General features: G+C 40.1%; 3 protein-coding genes across 3 annotated transcripts; all 3 read left to right on the top strand.

The window, feature by feature from the left end:
- Positions 1–952: 952 nt before the first annotated feature.
- LOC118432232 lies at positions 953–3,370 on the top strand. Its single transcript, XM_035843762.1, has 5 exons — positions 953–1,305; positions 1,719–1,778; positions 2,046–2,249; positions 2,653–2,784; positions 3,299–3,370. Exons 1-5 carry the CDS (start codon positions 1,195–1,197, stop codon positions 3,368–3,370), a joined length of 579 nt encoding a protein of 192 aa, XP_035699655.1. The 5' UTR covers positions 953–1,194.
- Positions 3,371–3,660: 290 nt separating this feature from the next.
- Positions 3,661–8,699, top strand: LOC118432180 (fukutin-like). The gene is made up of 5 exons (XM_035843710.1): positions 3,661–3,861; positions 4,410–4,672; positions 5,924–6,057; positions 6,630–6,754; positions 7,249–8,699. Exons 1-5 carry the CDS (start codon positions 3,695–3,697, stop codon positions 7,469–7,471), a joined length of 912 nt encoding a protein of 303 aa, XP_035699603.1. The 5' UTR covers positions 3,661–3,694; the 3' UTR covers positions 7,472–8,699.
- Positions 8,700–11,095: 2,396 nt separating this feature from the next.
- LOC118432233 lies at positions 11,096–24,245 on the top strand. The gene is made up of 9 exons (XM_035843763.1): positions 11,096–11,228; positions 11,489–11,557; positions 11,955–12,039; positions 12,392–12,657; positions 16,093–16,449; positions 16,699–16,764; positions 17,094–17,180; positions 22,634–22,715; positions 22,901–24,245. Exons 1-9 carry the CDS (start codon positions 11,096–11,098, stop codon positions 23,457–23,459), a joined length of 1,704 nt encoding a protein of 567 aa, XP_035699656.1. The 3' UTR covers positions 23,460–24,245.
- The last annotated feature ends 602 nt before the right edge of the window (positions 24,246–24,847 follow it).

The following is a 24,847-nucleotide window of genomic DNA, read 5'->3' on the forward strand; positions in this document are numbered from 1 at the left end:
CTATTTTCAAAATGGCTACGGAAGAGTAAAGTTTGGTAGATCTTCCACGTTTTTCAGCCAGTATTCGGCAGAACAATTGTCATCGTCTTCCAATTTCTGTAAACCACATCCTATACATCTGTTCAAGGTAAACTGAAAATTTTGATTAGAATCTTAAACTTGGTTTTCTAATATAGCGAAGTTTAATGTGTGTGTGAGGGAGGGGGGTGCCACGAAACATGTCTCTTGCCCGGCCCGAAGTTGCTGTGCAAGTTTTGTAGCAGATGTACTAGAGCAGAAGACGCTTAGAATAAAGGGGATTTTATCTAAAAAGCCTTTGCTTTCTCAGATTTATTTTGCTGTACATGGGTCTGCCTAATTGCTCTAACGTTAACATGTTTGCGTCTGTTAGTGTTACTCAATTATGGAGCGAATTGAAGATAAAACGATAACGTTACAACTGTTCAGCCTTTATACTGACAGCATCAATGCATAATATAAAAACAACCTTATTTATAACCAGAAATGGAGTTTCACACCATCTAATAATACTGTGTCTACTAGTCTGTGTAACACAACTCTGCTGTCCGGGGCTGTAACTGGCCCCTCCCTGCAGAGTTTCTAGGAGGCTGAATATTGGGCAACCTGCTATAAGTGAGATTTAATCAGGCTATCTCTTTACCTGCAGTATTGAGATATGATGCAAACCAGTAACATCTCGGAGAACCTTCCTTTCCCAGAAGGTGGCAGACCAGACTTGTGTGAGGTGCCAGGCTGACGTGTGACGCCTGCATGCGTGTGTGGAGGAAAGGAAACCAGACCAGACTTGTGTGAGGTGCCAGGCTGACGTGTGACGCCTGCATGCGTGTGTGGAGGAAAGGAAACCAGACCAGACTTGTGTGAGGTGTCAGGCTGACGTGTGACGCCTGCATGTGTGTGTGGAGGAAAGGAAACCAGACCAGACTTGTGTGAGGTGTCAGGCTGACGTGTGAGGCCTGCATGTGTGGTGTGGAGGAGAGGACATCAGACCAGACTTGTGTGAGGTGTCAGGCTGACGTGTGAGGCCTGCATGTGTGTGTGGAGGAGAGGAAACCAGACCAGACTTGTGTGACACTGTGAGGTGTCAGGCTGACGTGTGACGCCTGCATGTGTGTGTGGAGGAGAGGAAACCAGACCAGACTTGTGTGAGGTGTCAGGCTGACGTGTGAGGTCTGCATGTGTGTGTGGAGGAAAGGAAACCTGCGATGTTTCATCTTCCTTCTCATCGCCAGCACCTTGTCTCTCATCTTCCAAATATGGTTCATCCACAACAACCCTCAGTTTCAGGTAGGACAACATGAATATTCATAAACTACAAACCTTTACTTTGATGAATGACAGTTTATGGTTGAGGCCAAAGGGCAGATGGCAGAGAAGGCTCAGAGGGTAAAAGTGGGTGAAAAGATGTATAAACTGTCTACAAGTTTCCATAATATTATCATTTTTCTCTTTACGTGAGGCTACTATATTCAGTGTACCTTAACACCACAAACAACCACAAATGGACCTATTTAGTAATATGCAGTGTACATGGAGCAAAGACCTTGTCTAACCTTAATCAACAGACCATGTATGACACTCTGGATACAAATATTTTTTTGGGTGCAATTTTATAATTATCAACTCACAGTACCTGTTTTTCAGCCCCAGAGCACATATTCATAGGGTTTAATATGTTTCAATTGTACCTCACATATCAGGGTGGTTCCTTCCAAGGCATGGTCAACAAGTGGCTCAACACAGACAACAAAGATGCTCAAGTGAGTCGCAATGAATAAATTACCAGTACCTTAATATATTGTATTACTGTACCAAACTTTTGGTGGTTATCAGGCAGTAGTGTTCATTTTGCTTAAGTCTGTGGGATCAAGTCCAAAGGAATTTGTGACTCACACAGGAATCTGTATTGAATTTTCAGAAATCTATGCTTTCCTCATAATTGCCTTGTCATATTGCCTTGCAAGGAAACAAGTCGGGAAAATGTAAAGGCATAGTTGTAAGTTAATCTGCAGTTTGTATTCCTACAGGAGAATTTGAAACTGTTTATGAAGCATGCGTCCCAAGCCAACCTGCCGTTGTTCCTGATGGACCCCTTTGTGCTGGCAGCTGTGAGGAATGTGACCAGAGGTTCAGCAGATGAGAGTATGGGCCCACACCACTGTAGATATCTGTGTAGTTCTCAGGGTGTCATCACACTGGGGCTGCTGGGGGATTCTGATATAAAGGTCAAGGTAGGTTCAATCAAGGAGCTTTTATCAGATCTGATAAAAGCTCCTTGTAAAAAAGCTCCTTGTTCAATCCATCCAGAAACAAAGTTAGAAAAACCTTGGTTTGTACTTTTTTTGCAGCATTTTAGCCTATAGTTGTCATTTTGAATCACAAAATTTTCCCGATACACTGGTCCTTGCTGTCGACACTAGACTTTGGATATCTCCATATGTAAATCATATGTAATGCCATCCAGAGAAATAAGGATATAGTCCTTCAAATATTTACATGTTTTATTCTGTCATATCTTTACGAAAATATAGTGTACATCAAGTCATCAACATAGAACTAATTATAAGGTACAGTACTACATTGCAATATCTAATTGGTCATACTTTTACTAATATTTTCCACCATATCTTCCAGCCTGACCTGTTGCAGGATCTCCATGATGATGGTTTCCAGTATGTCATCACTGTGGGTCATGACCCCAGACTGGCAAGTGTGGCATCTATGGCTGCTGGCAAGGTCAGGTGGGGAGGGGGGATAGTGTACAAGGTCAGGTGGGGAGGGGGGCATAGTGTACAAGGTCAGGTGGGGAGGGGGGCATAGTGTACAAGGTCAGGTGGGGAGGGGGGCATAGTGTACAAGGTCAGGTGGGGTGGGGGTCATAATCTACAAGGTCAGGTGGGGAGGGGGGCATAGTGTACAAGGTCAGGCAGGGAGGGGGCATAGTGTACAAGGTCAGGTGGGGAGGGGGCATAGTGTGCAAGGTCAGGTGGGGAGGGGGCATAATGTACACGGTCAGGTGGGGAGGGGGGCATAGTGTACACGGTCAGGTGGGGAGGGGGGCATGGTGTACACGGTCAGGTGGGGAGGGGGGCATAGTGTACACGGTCAGGTGGGGAGGGGGGCATGGTGTACACAGTCAGGTGGGGAGGGGGGCATAGTGTACACAGTGAAGTGTTATCTAGTCCAAATGGCATACTAGTAAATGAGGAGGAGGTTGTAGTACTGTGGATGGGTGTTGTGATTACAATAGTACAACATTGGTTCCATATTTTACATACAGTCAAGTCTGCCCAAGATGGCCACTCAGGATAAAAATCTCATTCTGGTCTGTGTGGACAGGTGGTCACTATAGGATTCTCAATGCTTGTGTCAATGGGAATATTATCTAAGGTAGTTGCATTGGCCAGGTGGTCTTTTTGTAGAGGTGGTCACTTGTACAGGTTTGAAGTTCAGAAACCTTATGAAAATATAAGAACACTGTGTGTGCCTTTATGTCTAAAACCCATCCCAAACACCAAGGAAGTTATGAAGTCCTTGCAAACAGTATTTCAAATGTGCTGTCCATCACTACAGCACTGTACTATGCCGCCTAGACTGCCTGTGTAATCTTACTAAGGTAAGTATGTACAGTATGCTGAATGTACATTGTTTTTTCACCCTGCAGGTTCCGCATCAGATGTTGTTCAGAAGGCACACCTCTGTTATCCACATCGTAGTGTTGTACGAGCGTCCGGGCCAGTTCCTGTGGCATGCAGCAGTGGACCCGGAGAAAACACAGGAGTGGATGTCACTGGTGGAAGACAGGGAACTACAGTTTGGCGAGTATGAAGGGGCATATGACAAGTAAGTGTTACATGTGAGTGTAGTGTAGTCAAATTATAGCTAAGGCCACACTGGTTTAATTTCATGAATGACAGCTGTGCGCGCATCCCTGGTCAATCTGGATTTTATGCTTGCCAGCGGACCTGCTCTCCAGGGAGCATGGGACCACAGTGCCCTTGTTTCCCTTTTTAGTAAAATTTAAGAATTGCAATAAAATCATTATTGAAATGGCGACAATTGTGCCTTACTGGAGTACCTGTGGTTTAGTGGCATTTTCTTTTGCTGGATTTTTCTTTTTTTTTGCCCTTGTGCATTAGTTTTGGGGTCTCCAGACGATGTCATCCATAAAATTAAGTCAGTGTGGTCTTGACTGTCAAAAGTTGAAACACCATTCCCGTATTGTGATTTTGAGAGGAGAAAATGGGATTCCTTATGTTGCATCTTGTCAATAGAACTTTAGACGCTATCAACTAATTGATTTGGAAACAGTAGTCGTTTATTTATCTTGTGGCAACATCACATTGCTGGGATTCCAACAGTCAATTATACCATGTATGTTTCCTTTCCAGAATGGAGATAGTGCCTACCAGACTAGATGGTGTAAAACTCAACATTCCCAAGGACCCATCAGCGTTCCTCCAGCAGATTCCGCATGCCAGGTTCCTGGAGTGTAACTACGCGCAGGCCAGGAAATTCCACACAGCGTACGGGTCGGACCAGACTGCAGAGGGTGTTGAGTTTGTGGGGAAGGCCAAGTCTCTGCTGTCTCAGGGCAGGGCTGTGCTGGACAGGATAGGGGTGCGCTTCTGGATGAGCAGTGGGACATGTTTAGGTGGGTACTGGGACAGTGGGACATGTTTAGGTGGGTACTGGGACAGTGGGACATGTTTAGGTGGGTACTGGGACAGTGGGACATGTTTAGGTGGGTACTGGGACAGTGGGACATGTTTAGGTGGGTACTGGGACAGTGGGACATGTTTAGGTGGGTACTGGGACAGTGGGACATGTTTAGGTGGGTACTGGGACAGTGGGACATGTTTAGGTGGGTACTGGGACAGTGGGACATGTTTAGGTGGGTACTGGGACAGTGGGACATGTCTATTGGGTACTGGACAGTGGGACATGTTTAGGTGGGTACTGGACAGTGGGACATGTTTAGGTGGGTACTGGGACAGTGGGACATGTTTAGGTAGGTACTGGGACAGTGGGACATATTTAGGTGGGTACTGGGACAGTGGGACATGTTTAGGTGAGTACTGGGACAGTGGGACATGTTTAGGTGGGTGCTGTGACAGTGGGACATGTTTAGGTGGGTACTGGGACAGTGGGACATGTTTAGGTGGGTACTGGGACAGGATAGGGGTGCGCTTCTGGATGAGCAGTGGGACATGTTTAGGTGGGTATGATGATGATGATTGTTTTATCAGAAATGAAGATACCTGGCTACTTCACCGCAAACTTAAAACCACAGCAAACATTTTTCCATGGCAGTAAGAGACTACAGTGCATGGTGCTACCGCGAACTTAAAACCACCGCGAACAGTCCTTTTTCCCCGCGAACTTAAATGCATTTACAGTACTAGGATAGAGGGGTATAACATGTATGCTGTAAAATGGTTCTAACAATTCCAATACTTCATTACCAATAGTCAAATTTCTTCCTTAAACAATAATGACTGAAATGTACTTGTAGTGTACCTTCACAATCGACTTGCACAATATGATAATGTAGCAATTTCCAATCTACTTTTATCATATTGATATTAGGCACATTTATACATAAAAATATGAAGCTTCCTGAACCTCTCCTCTTCATCTTTATTGTCATGCATACTTTTACTTATTTCTTCAGTTTTTTTTATTATGTTTCTTCTATTACTCCTTCTCTTTCTCCACCCCCCTCCTATCCTTCTCACTAGCACTCACTATCTGGTTTATTAGATGTTGATGCTAGATGGCAGCTCACCAGCAGTCTCTGTGTTTAGGGCTAGCACTGTGTAGTTGAAGATATGAAGATCCTCCTTATCCTTCTCCTTATATCAACAGCCATTATAACCTACCTGTCCTGTATGTCTTCCCCTAGGTTGGTTCCGACAGTGTGGGATCATCCCCCACAGTAAAGACGTGGATTTTGGGATCTGGATCAAGGATTACAAGGACACACTGATCCCAGCTTTCCAGGCAGCCGGGCTGCCACTCAAACACAGGTTTGGAAAGGTGGGCAGATATTGTCAATATGTGTGAGGGCTAGGAAGATGTGTGTTACTTTGCAGTCTTTACTGTAACTTGTAGGGAAGGGTTCAAGCTAGAAACACAGTTATTGCCAATTGCCAATATGACTTTGTTTTTCTCTGGATTTCTGTCCAGATTCCTGTCCAGGTTTCTGTCCGTTTTTCCGTCCGGACTGAACTTTTGGCAGTGGGCATCCTAGCGAAACAACCCACCCACCCCTTTTATTAAAAAAAGGAAAAATACTCTAGGTGCCTTTACCTGCTTTTTGTGGCACATAGCATGAAATTTTTCATTGATTATATCAACCATTCAATTAAATCAAATTATGCTATACAATTCCTTTCTTACTTTCAAACAAATTAAATTTCAACAAAATTCTTCAGTTCTTTTAATTAAAGGCCTTTGATGAAGCAATCTCACATAAATTATGTTAATCCTTGCAGGAAACTACACAACAATGCAATGGCTGCAATTTACCTTGCAAAGCAAAAGTGGGTCCATGATACAATTGGATCAAATTATGCCATACAATTTTTTTTGTATGATTTTCCATGCAGGTTGAGGACAGTTTTGAGCTGTCCTTTCAGTCAGGAGACGTCAAACTGGACATTTTCTTCTTCTATGAGGATGATGACATCATGTGGAACGGTGGGACACAGGCGCGCACAGGCAAGAAGTTCAAGTAAGCCTTCATTCACTTTGAAAAAAAAGGAGAGTTATGTAGAAGCCTTTTTTACCTTTGCTTGCAAGAGGAGTGGATGTACAAGTAATGAGAGGTCAGCATTTTGTTGGGTTTATAGATTAAAAAATTTGCATAGCAGTTGTAGTGACTTTTTTGCTACATAACAATAATTCTAATCTACCTTACAAAGGTAGATTACTACATCACTAGAACATGCATACTGGTATACATGTATCTAGTGGTTTTGGTTGTTAAATGTAGGGTAACAGTTCTTGGAAGGGGGCTCACATACATTTAAATTAGACAGACTAGGGATACCATAGAATAAAAAGCCTTTGTGTTATACCACATCCTTGTTATTCACCAATTACACCATACAGATCCTGCTTATTTTGTTTGTCATTGATGTATATTATCTTAATCACTACTACAACTACAAAATGTCAATTATTTGCTGAATTATAAATCCGCCTTTTCCTTTACTGATTTCACAGGTACATATTCCCCAGGTTCAGCCTGTGTTGGACAGAGTTTCTGGACATGAAGGTTCGGGTGCCGTGTGAGACTCTCGCGTATGTCCAGGCCAACTATGGTGCCAACTGGTACGAACCGGTCAAGCAATGGGACTGGAAAAACAGTCCGCCGAACGTCCAGCCAAATGGCCAGTGGCCAGAAGAGCAGTGGTCAGAAGTTATACAGTTGTATGATGTGAGATGATGGTGAAGAAATTTCAGCCAGAATTTGCCTAAAGATGTCTTCCAATGCCAGATAACTGTATATTATGTATATGGATGTACACAGTCATATATTAATTTAGCACATTAATATTGAAATTACTTCTATTGGCTACTATTTATAGTGTGTTATTTAATAGTACTCTATGTTGATAAAGCCACAAGGAGTACAGGCATGCCTAATACTAATACTGTAAATATTTTAGCTTCATGTTCAGAACAATCAGATTGTATAGTTTTATATTAACATGAACTAGAATGCAGTATGTATGATAGAATACTAGAGATTCTTGTGCATGACCAAGCCCTTCGTACCTGACCAAGTTATGGTAGTCCTCATGACTATGAATGATGAACTACAGGTGTAAGGAGAGGGGTAGAGAGTAAGCCTTGTTTGAGAATACATTTTCTCTGCAGAGCCACCTAGCGGTGAAAAGTGGTCTTACAGCCTGATTGAAGCAGACAGTAACACGTGCAGGTAAAAACTTGGTTGTGTAAAAGAAAACTGTTAGATCCTATGGTCTACCAAGGTGTTGAAACCATTCATGGGTTGTGTTGTGTGATAATTTATTTTTGATACTTATTAAGCAAATGACAGTATCATAATTTTGTGTGAGCTAGTATGGTCCTGGAGACAACTCTCCATCTTCTTGTCTAGCTTGTCCCCCCAATGACCAGGAGGTCAAGGGACTAGGAAGGTTAGTGGTCGTAGTAGGTAGTATGATAAGGGCATAAAAGTCTCATGGTAAAAGTTGTGAGTTTGGCAGTAACGAAAGATAGTGCAATAGTGTCAAGACAAAGTAAGAAAAAGAAAAACGATGGACATGCAGATAAGGGAGTGTCTCACTGTTGCAGACATGTAGCAAGGCAGTAAGTGTTGGGAATAAAGATATGTATTGGTGGAAATTACTGCCTTTCTGAGTGTTGTTCTTCATGCATTGACTCAGTATTCTATTTTGTATCTTTAGAAAAAGACAAAAGTACATGATGCAGCCAGGAAACTCTTTACCTTTTAGATACTGAGTGAGTGCAAAAATGAATATGTTTGTCATTGAATGATTAAGAAAATGAATGAATGAGTCAGTGAAACTATCATGTTAGAAAACTTCAGGTGTATTTCATCCTGTTGCATGATATTTTCTACTATGTATACAATCAATCTATCATCACACTTTACCTGTAATTATTATAACATCTGTTTGCTTGTTGGACATCCTATTCTGTAGCTTCTGCTTTTGTGTTTTTACTTGTTGTTATGATTTAAGATCCCCGCAGGCAAATCAACAGCACCTATCTAAGTGGTAGGACGACTGTGTTCCCTGGCACAGAAGCCTCAGGCCACACAGGAACAATGGTGTTTGTGACCCTGATGACGTGCATGTGACATTACAGCATATGACCTGAACTGAGGTTCGTTTCCTCCTGCGTCCTTACTTGCCCGAGCCACAGTCGTTATGGGAGGACCAAGCTTCTGCTGTGTTGTCTTGGTGGTAATGATGATTGTGCAGCTTGACTGTGTTATAGGGAATGTACAAGGTTAGTCTAATGCCATGGTGTGTTTGGCTGGCTGCCATTTGTCCTTAATATTTATCAGAAAGACTGCTGACTAATTTTTTAAAACTTCACTTCCTGATGGCTTAGGGTAACATAGAGGAACAACCCATATGAGATTCAGAGATTTGTTTTGCTGTTCTGAACAATCTGTGATGTTAATAGTCTCCGTTTTATAAGGTTCATTATGACCACCTGTCTACAATTCTACATTAAAAACGTTATCCAACTAAATTTTTAAAACTTCACTTCCTGATGGCAAAGAGGAACAGCCCATATATACATTCAGACATTTCTGTTCAGAACAACCTGTGTTTTAATTGTTTCTGCTGCTATTACACTAAGTCTTTCTGTTTTATTAGGTTCATTATGGCCACCTGTCTACCATTTTACATTGAGAACTTTATCTAAAACTTACTCTTATTTTTAGTTGTATACTGTAAATGTATTTAAGTTCGCGGGGATTTAATTTCGCGGTAGCGGGAAAAAGGACCTTTCGCGGTGGTTTTAAGTTCGCGGTACCACTCTTAGTAGTCTCTTACTGCCATGGAAAAAAAATTTTCGCGGTGGCTTCAAGTTCGCGGTGAAGCGGCCACCGCGAAAACCGCGAACATTAAACCACCGCGAAAGTTTCTGCATTTACAGTTTCAGCTGTTTTACACATGAAATAGTACAATACATTTCATAATTCAAGTGACCAAAAGGGAGATTGTGTCAGTGTTCAGTTTGTGTGAGCCATTAATTTATTTATTTTTAAACAGATCTTCGGTTAATAGGGGGTCAGACACCAAATGAAGGACGAGTTGAGGTACAATGGCGCAACAAACGTCGCATACGCTGGTTTGTAGTCTGTGAGAAGGGATGGAACAATGATGACTCCAGTGCAGCTTGCCGTCAACTAGGATATCCTGAAGGTGGTGAGGCCACGGACAAAAATATGGAACGGGGAAGTCTACCTTTTCTCCGGAAAAAATTTGAATGCAAGAGAGGTAAACTCTAGGGATTTTAATGATTCTTAACAATGATAATAACATAAATACCAACTCCAGTAATAACAGACAATGAATCATTTTATTGACTTGGTTACAAAGCATTTCTTTGACATAGCTGCCACCATCTCTGTACAATGAAAACTGATTGATTGAATCATGGAAAAAAAATCACAATTTTTACATGTACTTTAATAACTTTTTGCAATTTCAGGAGATTCTGTTTTGAGTGTCTGTAAAACTAGAAGGTTTAAAGAAAAATGTGAACCAGAGCATGAGCCTGCGAAATTCATCTGCAATGGTGAGATAATTTGATGTTAAGTTATTATACATTGCCTAAGGCAAGTGGGGAATTATTGGGTAATACATGTGTCAAGGTTGATTACTTCAAGTCAGGAAGTTTTGTCTCCCAGAGCTTTAAGGGTATAACAGTTGAATGGGAATAAGTTTGATGAAAGGTCTGCCATATGTAAGTTAAGAATTAGTGCACACCCATTACAGATTGAAAGAGGCCGCTATATAAAGCTACCTGTCCACGAGAGATTTTGTAAATATTGCTCAATGAATGCGGTGGAAAATGAAATACATTTTATTAGTCAGTGTCCTCATTATGAGGTTGAAAGAAACCGATTATTCCAAACAATCGCTACAATTTCACCCAGTTTTTGCAACCTAGGACATCGCCAAAAGACTACATTTTTACTGAAGTCACAAAACCCACTTATTTTGCAGGGTGTGGGACAGTTCATTAACCACTGCCTTCTAAGAAGAAGTCAAATCCAATAATAAGATGCAACTTCAGCTGAATAGACATTAGTGCTATGTACTACATTGTATTTTGTTTTCCTCGAGAATGTTCCTGCAATTAGCCTTCGGGCATGACTTTGCAAATAAACTTGTTGAAATTGATGTGGGATACATTCTGACATTCGATAATACCAGTACATAAAAGTCCATTTGCAAGTTGGTCTGATTATATTAATTATGTAACATAGTAACAGGTAACAGGTCACCTACTAACTTCTACTACTACATTGTCACCTGGACCTGGATATATCCCCACAGTGATGCTCAACACCACAGACACCACAGCTGAGCTGAGCCTAGCAGACAGCACTATATTGTGGCCAGCTACCACAATAGGGACTACAATTGAAACAACTTTGTTCGAAGATTTAATGACCAATGATGCAACACAAGGTACAGAGTCTATCCTATAATTTTGTTACTGTTGCCTAGATGAAATTAGCCTGATTGGTTGGTGAGTTGAGAGTATGGGAGTCCCAGTAAATTAACTAACTTAAAGATGACAATCAGGCTAGATGAAATATGAGATTTCTGAAAAATTAACTGATACATTGAAGAACTTATGCCAAATCACTACTTATTACCCAGCTGTTAGCAATCTTGTTTGAAGAATATCATTGTTTGAGGATGCTGTTTCTTATTGTAAACTGTAGGCACTATAACTGCAGGAAGGAAGAGCCAAGCACCAAGCCCTCCTATTCAGTTACAGCAATTTCCTATTGGTGAGTAGTGCTATTCCCAACCTTATACTTTTTCTACTACATTTCATACATGTAGTTCTTAAGAGTAATCCTCATCAAACTTAAGACAGAAGTTAACAAAGTTAACAAGAGGTCTTGGTACTGAGTTGAAAACCGAATTGAATGTAGTACATAGTTATGATATATGATTGAAAGATAGTCTATAATGTTACATGCCAAGTGACACCGAAGACCATACACAACTAAGACTTCTAATATCAAAGTACATTAATGTGATTAAGGAAAAGTTTTATTAAGAAACAAAGTTTTGAAATTTCTCATTAATATGTGCATTTTAATCATATTCCAGCCGACTTGAAACTTTTAATCATTTTTATTACACTTAGAAACTGAACTATACTCTTTTTTCTTCTTACAGTTCCAGTAGCAGCTTCCCTCGGCACTGTTCTTGGTTTGTTGTTGTTGTTGGCAGTATTACTGTTCATCTTCTGCAGAAGGAGAAGGTATGGTAAACATGATTTTAGTTCTTAAATACTAATTAACTGAGTCTTGAATTTCTCTTGACATAAAGTACAGGTATTTTCTCAAGATGCAAATCACTAATGAATGAAGACCTTTATTGCACATTTTTGCCCCACTGGGCTAAGTACAGGTCACACGGTAAGAATCACATTATATGTAGCAATGGAAACAATCATACACATCTATATATGCAGATGTGCGTCTAATCTATTCTATGACATTCGACTTCCTAATGATGTTCATCTCTAAAACTCTTATTCTAAGTTTTAGTGATACCCTGGTACAATATATTTCCTCACCCCCAATAATGTCTTTGTATGTATCATGATTCAGGGCCAGGAGTCAAGAAGACAACATGACTGCAAAGCTGGACAAAGATACTGACCAGGTTGGTATGGGAGAATTAGGGACAGGACAACATGACGATGATGAACATAACTATCATACAATCCAGGAGCCTGCTATCAACAGCAAGGGGCTGCCCATCATCCCAGCATCACCCAGTGAACACGATGAGAACTACAGCACCATCCCAGACCTACTGTCAGACAGGCTTGAAGAACGTGCCCCGGCCCCACCGCCGAGCCAAACGGATGAGTGTGGGACAGTGGAGAATGTTATTTATCAACCATCTTAAAGGGGCATTCCACTCCACACGATGGTGTTATTTTCCGATAGATATTAAATTTAGGAAGTAATAACTGCATACTACTTCACATTATACGATAAATTACCCAGTTGCTCCACGTGCCTCAAAGGCATTCAGTCTTCTACTTAACTCCCCAAGTACCCTCTAATTGAATTAATCCTACGGCTGAATACAATGCAAAACTTTTAGGTAAAACTACAAAACTAATTTCAGGTTCGCTAAGAAATCTCGTCTTGTTCTTGTATTCTTTGCTATCTTATGAGCAATTTGCCTTCTCGGTGTGCTTAGCGTACCTCATTTATTCCGAAAATATGTACGATAAACAAAGTGTCTATGCGCATAGGGAATGCATGGGAAGGGTCTGCATGGGTTTAGTGAGTGTCATTAGTGTTTACAAAACATACATCGCGTAATTCATCCCAAGATGAATTTCACAAAATTCGGCTGATTGTGTATTCATTGACACATTATCAATTGGAAAACAAGACTCCCTTCTGGAGTGGAATGCCCCTTTAAGGGCACTTTCTCACATAACTGTGCACCATCCTGAAGTACTGGTACAAAGCCTTGAGTGAATATGCCTGGGTCTTTGCATGTGACACCACATCATTGCTTGAAACTGAAAGAGTAATCCCTATGTTATGCCTCTAATCATAAAGTATACAAAGTCAACTCCCATGTTCAGCCATCCAGCTTAGTATCCAAGACTACCATCATAGTCAGATGAGATTAGATTATGTAGGGATATTACATTAAAGGAAGGACCAGAATGTGTTGAAAGTCATGATGAAATGTTTTAACCAAGTTAACCGTTGCTTTATATTTCCTTATTATTTTTTCAATGTTCTTGTACATATTTTTTCCTGACATAATTGACTCATTTGGTATGCAAGGATGTATATATTATGTAACAGCATTGAATGCTATGTTAAGAAAACACTGCTGATTAATACATTTATCAATATTTACATAGTAAGGGAATCTTGAAGAAATTGAAAGGACAAGCCAGTGAGCTTTCCTTCATACAAATCAGATAACACAGATGATATTTAATGCAATACAGTACTCAAAGGTGAACTTTTCTGAGGTTTGGTTGTGTGTAAGTTCTGGTAAGGTTGTTGTACATTATTTCTACCTTATACATGTACTGGAAACTGTATTATTCATAAAAATCTGCCTAAGGCAGTAGGTAAGTGTAGCAATACAGTAGCATACAGACTAATGGAACAGAACATGGCCAGAACTTGGTTGTGTGCAAGGAAACTCCTCTGCCCTTCCAACAAGTTGAAACTGTCCACAGATAAGTTTATCAATAATAAATTTTGTAGTAATTGACAGTAGATTGGAGCTAGTTTGGTAAATGCACTAGAAAAGCTTATGGGAGAAGATGTGAGTAACATTAACATGTGCAATAGTGTAAATACAACATGAGAAGGACAGCAAGGAAAGAGAGAAAATAATAACAGACTTGCTGATGTAGAGTCTCTCACTTAATTGCAAACAGCATGAAATAAAAAAAATACTGGTGGAATTTAACACCCTATTATTTTTTTCAAACATTGACTCAGTAGTCTACATTATTTCTATATGTTTAGATATCACCAGTTGAAAGAATGAGACTGGCTGCAGATAGAGTGTCGCACGACGTGCGAGCTACTATAAGTCTAAGTAAGTTGACAGAAAGGAGTAAAATAAAAGTTGCCAAAGGGGCCATTCCATTAAGAGTTTCAGGACGGTCAGTCAAGAAACTACCGGTATTTCCCCTCTAGTGATTGAGTGGATAGATGATTGAGTTCGTCAGTGAATGAATGAAAGAGTCAGTGCTAGAAAATAAACAATCATGTCAGAAAAGTTCTGGTGCATTTCATTCCCCTAACAACAACTACCTTATGTAGCCTGAGCACCTTCCATCCTGGCGCAATCCTTTTGCTTGCTAACCATGCAAAAGGATTGAGCCGGCGGTCACTACGGATGATGGTACTCAGGCTACACTATAATCAGGTTAAAAAAAGTTAAACCCTTCCCGCGCCAAGGACAGTGCCCATTTCTGGTGCATAGGGCGGTGCCCATCTCTGTTTCGTTAGCCCTGGGCCACACACAACACAATCACTGCAGCAGGGGGCTAGTCCACCGGTAGTGGTGTGTGTTCAACTTCCATACTCTTTCCCGAATGCTGAGTGCTAAGCAGAGAAGGCAGCACGTACCATTTTTATAGTCTTTGGTATGACTCGGCCGGGATCGAACTCACGACCTTCCGAATGCAAGGCGAACACTCTACCCACTAGGCCATTGCACCGGCTACTCATTTTCACCTGAGCATAGTGAGGAAAGTCGTGTTAAGTGCCTTTCCCAAGGGCACAAGATCGGTGACACGCAGTCGGATTCGAACCCGCAACCTCTCGGTCACGAGGCACAAATGCCGCCGCTGTGCCATGCGACTTCACACTATAATCAGGTACTAGTAATCAATACATAAACCTGTAGAAAGGTGTCCTTGGCTACTCTCTCAATCCTTATACATGTGGCATGCACGTTAACACAACTTAGGATTTGTGGAATTGTTATGATATATATATGTAGGATCCCCCCAGGCAAACTATCAGTAACAACACCATACCTAAGTTGCAGGACGACTCTACGCTGTGATGAATGAGTTTCAGGCGACAGGGAGACAATGGTGTGTGTCACCTTGTTGGCCCGAAGTGATTATGACAGCACGTGACCTATCACATCCAAGGTCTGTTTTCTTCTGTTCCCCTTTCCTTACCCGACCAGGCCACAGATCTACAGTGTGTATCATGGCTCTTCAATCTGGCTTCTGTCTTATTTTTGTGGCTTTGATTATGACTGTGCATCTGCACTATGTTCTGGGGAACATACAAGGTTAGTTTGGACTCCTGATGTGCCTTAATTCTTCACTATATCTATTGAATGTAAATGTTGGTAATTTATTCATTTTCTCTTTAGATTTACTTCCTGAAAGCTTTTTTAAACCTTGTTTAACAAGTGATGGCTTCGTGTGACAGTATGTTTAATGTATTCTGTTTCACAGCACAACTATTACAAAGATGGTACATGTCTAGATCTAGTGCTTGAGGAAATTGTCCCATTCAGCTCTAAAGGCTCTATAAGTGAAGACCTAAGATCAGTAAGAATAATGGAAAATGGTCATCACTACTGGAGGCATCCCGAAATTCCCACAGTTGATACTTTAAAGTCATCATGATGTTACATGTAGATGGTATCCCAGATATTTTCATTTCCTATCATTAAAAATCCAATAACATGACTCATTCACAGATTTTAGAATAGTGGTTCCTTGAAGTGGTGGATGTATGTGTGTAAATTGATAAAGTATAATACTGCATTTGATTATCCCCTGCAGTGTGTAGTACTGGGTACTCTCTCAAAGGTGGCTACTGCTACAAAACATCCGGGGGTAACTACACTGCTGCACAAGCACGGTCATACTGCACTGATGAAGGAGCAATTGTAGCCGAGCCAAAGAGCCAAGAAGAGCACGACTACATCAAATCATTTATATCTGAAACCACCTGGATTGGAATAGCTGACCTTGATGATAGTGGCTCATTTGAGTATGTCAGTGACAATACATCAGTAGGTTTCAAGTCATTGGCTGATTCCCTCGGAATTGGCAAATGTATGGCAATGGACAAAGATCAAGATTATAACTGGATACGCACTGGCTGCTCCGCAGAACATCCAGTTGTTTGTCAACAAGGTAAGCTATTCTACCTGTCATCATAGTTGGGTTGCATGTTCAGTAACTATTGTTCACACTAACTTGTGGAGTTAACAAGTGCAAAGTCTTACATACCATTGACAGTGCCAGGCTGACACCTGCGGTATTGATGTGTTTTGGATATGTGGTAAAATGTAAGCCTTTTTTGGTGGAGATGTTAAGCTAAGACCATGTGAGGGTAAACACCATGCATTTGCTTGCCAATGTTTTCTACTTGTTTTCCCTCAGTACCTATAGGTAACATGGCATCTACAACCGTTTTCCCATCATTTGGCCATAACACCCCAACACGAGGTACAGCAAGTATGCAATTGATCTCTTGTACTGTCTTGGCTTCTCTGGTGACACATTTAATGTTGATACAAGGTCTTGTGTTCATTAATTGCTCTTCATTGATGTATTTATGATGCATATGAAATATACTGTTTGCTCTTAGCATAGAGTAATGACATCACAGAAAGGACCGCTACTAGTTGCTTGTGGTGAAGTCCAAAGAGCATTTATTAGACAATTGGTTGAAAGATTATTAGATGTTTTCAGACAAGACCAAATTCAAATGTGAATGATAAAGGAAAGTTGATTTCACTTTAACATCAACAAATGTTTCCCATTGTGCATGGTAGGTCCCAATGAGAACAAAGAAAGCAGTACAACAGCAGGATTGAACTCATCTCCACGCTCCAGCAACCAGTCTCAACAGTTTCCCATTGGTGAGTACTGTAAATGCATTTAAATTCGTGGGGATAAAATATCGCGGTAGCGGGAAAAGGGACTTTCACGGTGGTTTTAAGTTTGCAGTAGCACCATACATTGTAGACTCTTACTGCCATGGAAAAATGTTCGCGGTGGTTTTAAGTTCACGGTGAAGCGGCCACTGCGAAAACCGCGAACAGTAAACCATCTCAAAAGTTTCTCTATTTACAGGATGTGATTTTTTTCATTTTGTCCCAAACAGTACAGTTGTATACTTTTTTTGATAAACAACAATTTATCTCCAAAATCATTTTATGAGTTTTTCAATCAATAACAAAGTGAAAATCAATAGATTTACATATTCGAAATGGTCAAGATTCAATGCATGTAACATGAGTAGTACAACACTTACCTGGGGTACATGTATGTGCCTTTACAGTATGTACTGGTTGATTCAATGAGACATACTGTACAGAAGGTGTAGGCTGAGTTAAAACAGTTTTCCTTTGAATTTGGTAATTATTAGCTTTTGAATGTCACTTGAGCATGTGTCTCATTAACCATAATTCATACCAAATTTTCTGTGAGTAATTTGAAAATACTGGTAGTGAGTTGTTTGTATAACATACCTAATAACTGTATTATTATTAACCCTATTACTCTCACAGTTGCAGTAGCAGCTTCAGTTGGCACCGTTCTTGGCTTGTTGCTGTTGTTGGCAGTTTTACTGTTCTTCATCTGCAGAAAAAGGTAAGTTCAATATGCTTTTTGTTATTGAATACTTGAGTCTTCTTCAATGATACAATTAAAGTATATGTATTTTCATCTACCAATGTGCAATCTAGTTCTAATTTTTTTCTATCCATATGCTTGTAAGTTTGTGAAATTTTTGACCCCAGATAATGCCTTTGTATCTATTGTAATTCCTGGGTCAGGCACCAAGAAGACAACATGAATGATGGAGTTGAAAACGACTATGAAACAATCCAGGATCCTGCTATCAACAGCAACGGGCTGCCTGTCGCCTCAACAACTCCACCTAGTGAACACAACGAGAACTACAGCACCATCCCCGACCTACCATCAGACAGGTTAGATGAACGTACACCAGCCGCACGGCTGAGCCAAGCCAATGTCTACTACAACGTTGTTGGGGACAGTGGTACCCCCAGCCCCATAGACCAGGCTGGAACGTCGGACACTACAAATACTACACAAGAACCGGAGTATGTCAATGTCAATATATAACAAGGCATCCAAACGCAAGGAAAACAAGTGACCATAGGTAACATAGGTGATGTATTTATGGTTTCTGCCACATCAGTTGCAACAATATATTATATATTATGATATGGACAGTCCCAGACAAATAACAACGAACAGAAAAGAAAATGAAGTCCTAATGATAGCTCAGGACAAAGTATGTAGTAACATTACTTTTTTAACTATAACATTGTCACTGTTATGTGCTGTAATGTACATGTAATGTGCTAGGAAGCCAGACTCTAACATCTGTTTTGGGATTCTACATTAGAGAACACATAAATAACCTCGTATCTACTTGAAGATAAGCTAATTACCAAACCCCAAAATGACCATGGTACAGCATGGAATAACTGATAACACGACGTGTACAAAAGGATCAGAGAAAATCATGCAACATTTGCTTGACAATATCCAATTACCGCAAGGCCCTAACAGGCGGAGATATTGCAGACCTGGACCAATATTCCGAAGGATGTAAGGGTAATTTCTGAAATTATCGCATTGATTATAAAAACAGCTAACGTGAAAAAAATGTGCATAGCTGCGTGCAGAGGATATGCCAAACTACAAACGAATGTGGCAAAGGAAACATACAGATGGAGATGCCAACACTCATCACATCGTACAAAAACAAAGCTCTGTCGCTGGGGGTTACCCTCCAGTCACAGAGCAATAAGAAGGAGGGATCTGATGACACCACAGAATGGGGAACAGGTGCAGATGTGCCAGAGTATGCAGTTGTGAATAAGATTAAGAAGGACCAGAAAAAATAAGTAGAGGGTAAAGTAGAGGATGAGTATGAGACAGAGGAGAATGTTATTAAGGCACTCTCACACATCTTTATCGCAACATAACTGTGCACCATCCTGAAGCATGATACAGTATTTGATGCAATACAGTACTCAAAGCTGAACTTTTCTGAGGTTTGGTTGTGTGTAAGTCAGGTACTAGTTCTTGTACATTATTAATGATACTTATGTATAGTCTACATTATACTGGGAACTGTATTATTAATTTAAAAAAACTGCCTTAAAAGGCCTAGGTAAGTGTAGCAATACAGTAACATACAGACTATTGAATAGAACATTGGAACTTCCGCCAGAACTTGGTTGTGTGCAAGAAAACTCCTAGTACGCATTCCAACATGTTGAAACTGTCCATGGATATGTTTATCAATAATCTATTTTTCAGTAATTGACAGTAGCATAACTAGATGGGAGCTGATACATTAAAAAAGCTTGTTGGAGAAGATGTGAGTAACAGTAACATGTGCAATAGTGTAAATACAACATAAGAAAGACAGCAAGAAAAGAGATAATTAATAACAGACATACTGATGTAGAAGTCTCTCGCTATTGCAAACAGCAGGAAGTATCTGAAATAAAAATACTGGTGGAAGTTTACACCCTATTATTTGTCCTCATACATTGATTCAGTAGTGTAACCTTTTATGTTTCGCGATATCACCATTTGACAGAGGAAGAAGCAAAACAAATTAAAGTAGCCAAAGGGGTCATTTCATTAAGAGTTTCAGAAGGGTCAGCCAGGAAACTGTTTTACCCTTTAGTGATAGAGTGGATGAATGAATGAGTTTGTTAGTGAATGAATGAAAGAGTTTGCTAGAAACAATGATGTTAGAAACATTCTGGTGCATTTCATTCCCCTTACACCATTATCCTACTCAATGTGCATCTACCTACTTAATATAACCTGAGTATGATCCTCTGTAGTGACTGCTGGCTCAATCCTTTTACTTGCTAATCATGTGAAAGGACTGAGCTGTCACTACAGAGGATCATACTCAGGCTAAAATTTATGTGCATGCCATCAGTTCATCAATACACATGTAGTAAGGTGTTCTTGGCTCCCCTCTCCCGATCCTTGTGCATGTAACATGTATGTAAACACAATATAGGATTCATGGAATTGTTATGATTTAGGATCCCCCCAGGCAAACTATCAGTAACAACACCGTAGGTAAGTTGCAGGACGACTCTACGCTCTGTGATGAATGAGTTTCAGGCGACAGGGAGACAATGGTGTGTGTCACCTTGTTGGCCCGAAGTGATTATGACAGCACGTGACCTGTCACATCCAAGGTCTGTTTTCTTCTGTTCCTGTTTCCTTACCCGACCAGGCCACAGTCCTACAGTGTATCATGGCTCTTCAATCTGACTTCCATCTTATTTTTGTGGCTTTGATTATGACTGTGCATCTGCACTATGTTCTGGGGAACATACAAGGTTAGTTTGGACTCCTGGTGTGCCTTAATTCTTCACTATATCTATTGACTGTAAATGTTGGCAATTTATTCATTTTATCTTTAGATTTACTTCCTGAAAGCTTTTTTAAACCTTGTTTAACAAGTGATGGCTTCATGTGACAGTATGTTCAATGTATTCTGTTTCACAGCACAACTATTACAAAGATGGTACATGTCTAGATCTAGTGCTTGAGGAAATTGTCTCATTCAGCTCTAAAGGCTCTTTAAGTGGAGACCAAAGATCAGTAAGAATAATGGAAATGGTCATCACTACACATTATTGAATAGTGGTTCCTTGAAGTGGTGGATGTATGTGTGTAAATTGATAAAGTATAATACTGCATTAATGATTATCCCCTGCAGCAAGCTCCTTGCCTGCAGTGTGTGTTACTGGTTACTCTCTCAAAGGTGACTACTGCTACAAAACATCCGGGGGCAACTACACTGCTGCACAAGCACGGTCATACTGCATGGATGAAGGAGCAATTGTAGCTGAGCCAAAGAGCCAAGAAGAGCACAACTACATCAAATCACTTCTAATAGTTCTATCTAAAACCACCTGGATTGGAATAGCTAACCTTAAGGATAACAGCTCTTATGTGTACGACAGTGACCATACACCAGTAGGTTTCAAGTTATTGGGTGTTGATTATGGAAGTGGCAAATGTGTGGCAATGGACGAAGATCAAGATTATAACTGGGCCCGCTATGACTGCTCAACAGAACATTCTGTTGTTTGTCAACAAGGTAAGCCAGTCTACCTGTCATCAAAGTTGGGTTGCATGCTCATACTAATTTGTCAGCAAAAGCAGTCTCACATGCAATTAACAGTGAGAATTGCATTTTTCCAGACTGGCTGACATCTGTGGTATGGATATGTGGTTTAGATATGTGCTAGTATGTGGTTAAAACCTAAACCTTTTTTGTTGTTGTAGAAATATTAAGCTAGACCATGTGAAGGTAAACATCATGCATTTGCTAGCCAATGTTTTCTACTTGAGATGTGTGATTTCCCCTCAGTACCTGTAGGTAACATGGCATCTACAACTGTTTTCCCATCATCTGGCCCTGGATATGACACCACTATGATGCTGAGTATGACAACAGCCCCAACACCAGGTACAGCAACTATGCAATTGATGTCTTGTTTGTCAGTACTGTTTTGGCTTCTCTGGTGACACATTTAGTTTTGATGCAAGGTCTTGAGGTTATTTATTGTTCTTCATAGATGTGTTTATAATGTATATAAAAACATAGTATTACTGTGTACTCTTTAGTGGGACAAGTTAGCAACCAGTCATGACATCAAAGAAAGGACCCCTAGCTATACCAACTTAGTGATGCAGTCCACAGAACATTTATTACACAATTGGTTTAAAGATTATTAGATATTTTCAGACAAGATCAAATTCCAATGTGAATGATAAAGGAAACTTGATTTCACTTGAACATCAACGAATGTTTTCCATTGTACATGATAGGTCCCAATGAGAACACAGAAGGCAGAACAACTCGAAGCTCCAGGAACCAGTTCCCCATTGGTGAGGAACCAACATGTTTTTTTTTCATCCATAACATGTATGGATTATTTTTAGGGATAAATCACTGTATAGAATTGCTAATTTATGGCTTTGAAAAAAGCACTCAAATATGAAGTGAAAACCAACTTGGAAATATATTCAAAGCATAAGAACATGCAGATGTCTATATAGTACAGTAACTGTTTGATTCAACAGGACATAGCCATGTAACATTATGATACAAGAGATATAATAGGTAGTTGTCCTTTAGATTTGCTGATTAATCTTTTAAATGGCACATGTGTGTGTTTGTCAGTGTCACTATCATACTCTATACCAAATTTTCTGAAAATGCCAGTAGTAGCTGTTAGCATAGTATGCCTGATAAAGTTAACTGTATTATGCTCTTTTACTCTCACAGTTGCAGTAGCAGCTGCAGTTGGCACCATTCTTGGCTTGTTGCTGTTGTTGGCAGTTTTACTATTCTTCATCTGTAGAAAAAGGTAAATTCAACAATGTGTTGCTTTAATTGAATACTTAAGTCTTCTTTTGATACAAATTAAGTACAATGTCATGTATTTTCATCTACCAATGTGCAATGTGGTCATAATTTTTTTCAATTGAAAACATTGTAAGTTTGTGCAATTTTTCACCCCAGATAATGCAGTTTGTATCTATTGTAATACAGGGTTAGGCGACAAGAAGACAACATGACTTCAAAGCCCGACAAGGACACCGACCAGGTTGGTATGGGAGAATTAGGGATGGTGCCAAATGATGGAGTTGAAAATGATCATGACTACCAAACAATCCAGGATCCTGCTATCACCAGCAAGGGGCTGCCTGACATCCCAACAGCTCCACCCAGTGAACACGATGAGAACTACAGCACCATCCCAGACCTACTGTCAGACAGGGTGGACGAGCGTGCCCCGGCCCCACCGCCGAGCCAAACCGATGTGTACTACAGTGTTGTTCGGGACAGCGGTACCGCGCGCCCCCCAGACCAGGCTGAAGCATCGGACACCGCGAAGACAACACAAGAACCGGAGTACGCCGTGGTCAAGAAGGCATCCAAACGCAAGGAAACAAAGAAGGAGGAATCTGATGAAACCATAGACCAGGGAACAAGTGCAGATGTGCCAGAGTATGCAGTTGTGAATAAGATAAAGAAAGACCAGAAAGCAGAGGGTAAAGTCAATGATGAGTATGGGACAGTGGATAATGTTATCTATCAGCCGTCTTAAGGGCACTTTCTCACATCTTTATCACAACATAATTGTGCACCATCCTAAAGAGTAGAAGTTCAACATTGAGTGAATATAGTTGGGTGCTTGCTCATGACATCACAAGGTTGCTTGAATCTGATTAATATGATATGCCTTTCTTTCATATTTCATTGTTATCACAATCATACAGTATACAAAGTCAACTCCCTGGTTCAACCATATTCAGATGAGATTAGATTATGCAGGGTGATTACATATGGTTAGGAAGGATCATAGCTATATAGGGTAGGAAGGATTATGGAGAATGTGTTGAAAGCCATGGTAGAATGTTTGTCCAGGTCAACAGTTTCTTTATATTTTCTTATTTTTTCATTCTTTTTTTTTTCAATTTTTGGCACATTTATAAGGATGAGTATATCATATACTAAAAATCTATGGTAAAAAAACACATATATCGATCTTAGTATGGTAGGGGAATCATGAAGACTTTGAAATGACAAGCCATTGAGCTTTGAAATTCCTTCATACAACTCAGATAACAGATGAGAATTACATGTATTATGCTATACAGTACTCAAAGTTGTACTTTTCTCCAGTTTGGTTGCAGGGTGTAAGTCAGGTCCTAGTTTACTACATCATTTGATACTATGTACATGTATAGTACAGTCTGAAGTATAGTGGGAAACTGTATTATTCATAGTTGAAAACTCTGTGTGGATCATGTCTTAATGTAATTCAAATCTCATCAGTCAAATACTTAGACAGTTATAATCTCTATATCTCAGTAACATAAGTTGAAGTACACAGTTATAATCTCTATATCTCAGTAACATAAGTTGAAGTACAAGTTAATCAGATAGTAGTACTTGTATTGATATTTATACCAAGGGGTTAGAAACGGTATATCTTTCCTAGAATTGTTTCAAGATATCAATGTGATAAAGATTTAAAGTTAGAAACAGTAGTAGAAAGCTGGTGCAGTTTCTGTGCTGTGAATGCAAACCTGTCCTTCGTTGCTTTTCTGCAGATCGAGATTGATTAATGCAAGCTTCATTCTAGAATGTTATTATGGAAAGATAGCGCATCATTTAGTACAGTAACTCTAATGAAGTTTTCTTTGTTTTTCTATAGAGGAATGACGGGTTAGAATGATAGTTTGTTCCCAACAATACACATAAAGTAGGAGTGAGCAATGAAACAAAAACCGGTTAAGGTTAATAGATAAGAAGTGAGAGAACTGCTGGGAGAAAATCAAAGAATAAAGTTTGTCACCATTCACCATTTTTCTTGTGAGTTTTTCTTGATTACTTGAGTGGGAAAGAAGAATGTTGACAGTGTGGAATTTCTATGTGCAAGGTGACATGTAGATTGGAGCAAGAGTATAACGTTAGTTCTAATTAATTTCA

Source organism: Branchiostoma floridae, chromosome 15 (assembly GCF_000003815.2).
Source record: "Branchiostoma floridae strain S238N-H82 chromosome 15, Bfl_VNyyK, whole genome shotgun sequence".
In the NCBI taxonomy this organism is placed as follows: domain Eukaryota; kingdom Metazoa; phylum Chordata; class Leptocardii; order Amphioxiformes; family Branchiostomatidae; genus Branchiostoma; species Branchiostoma floridae.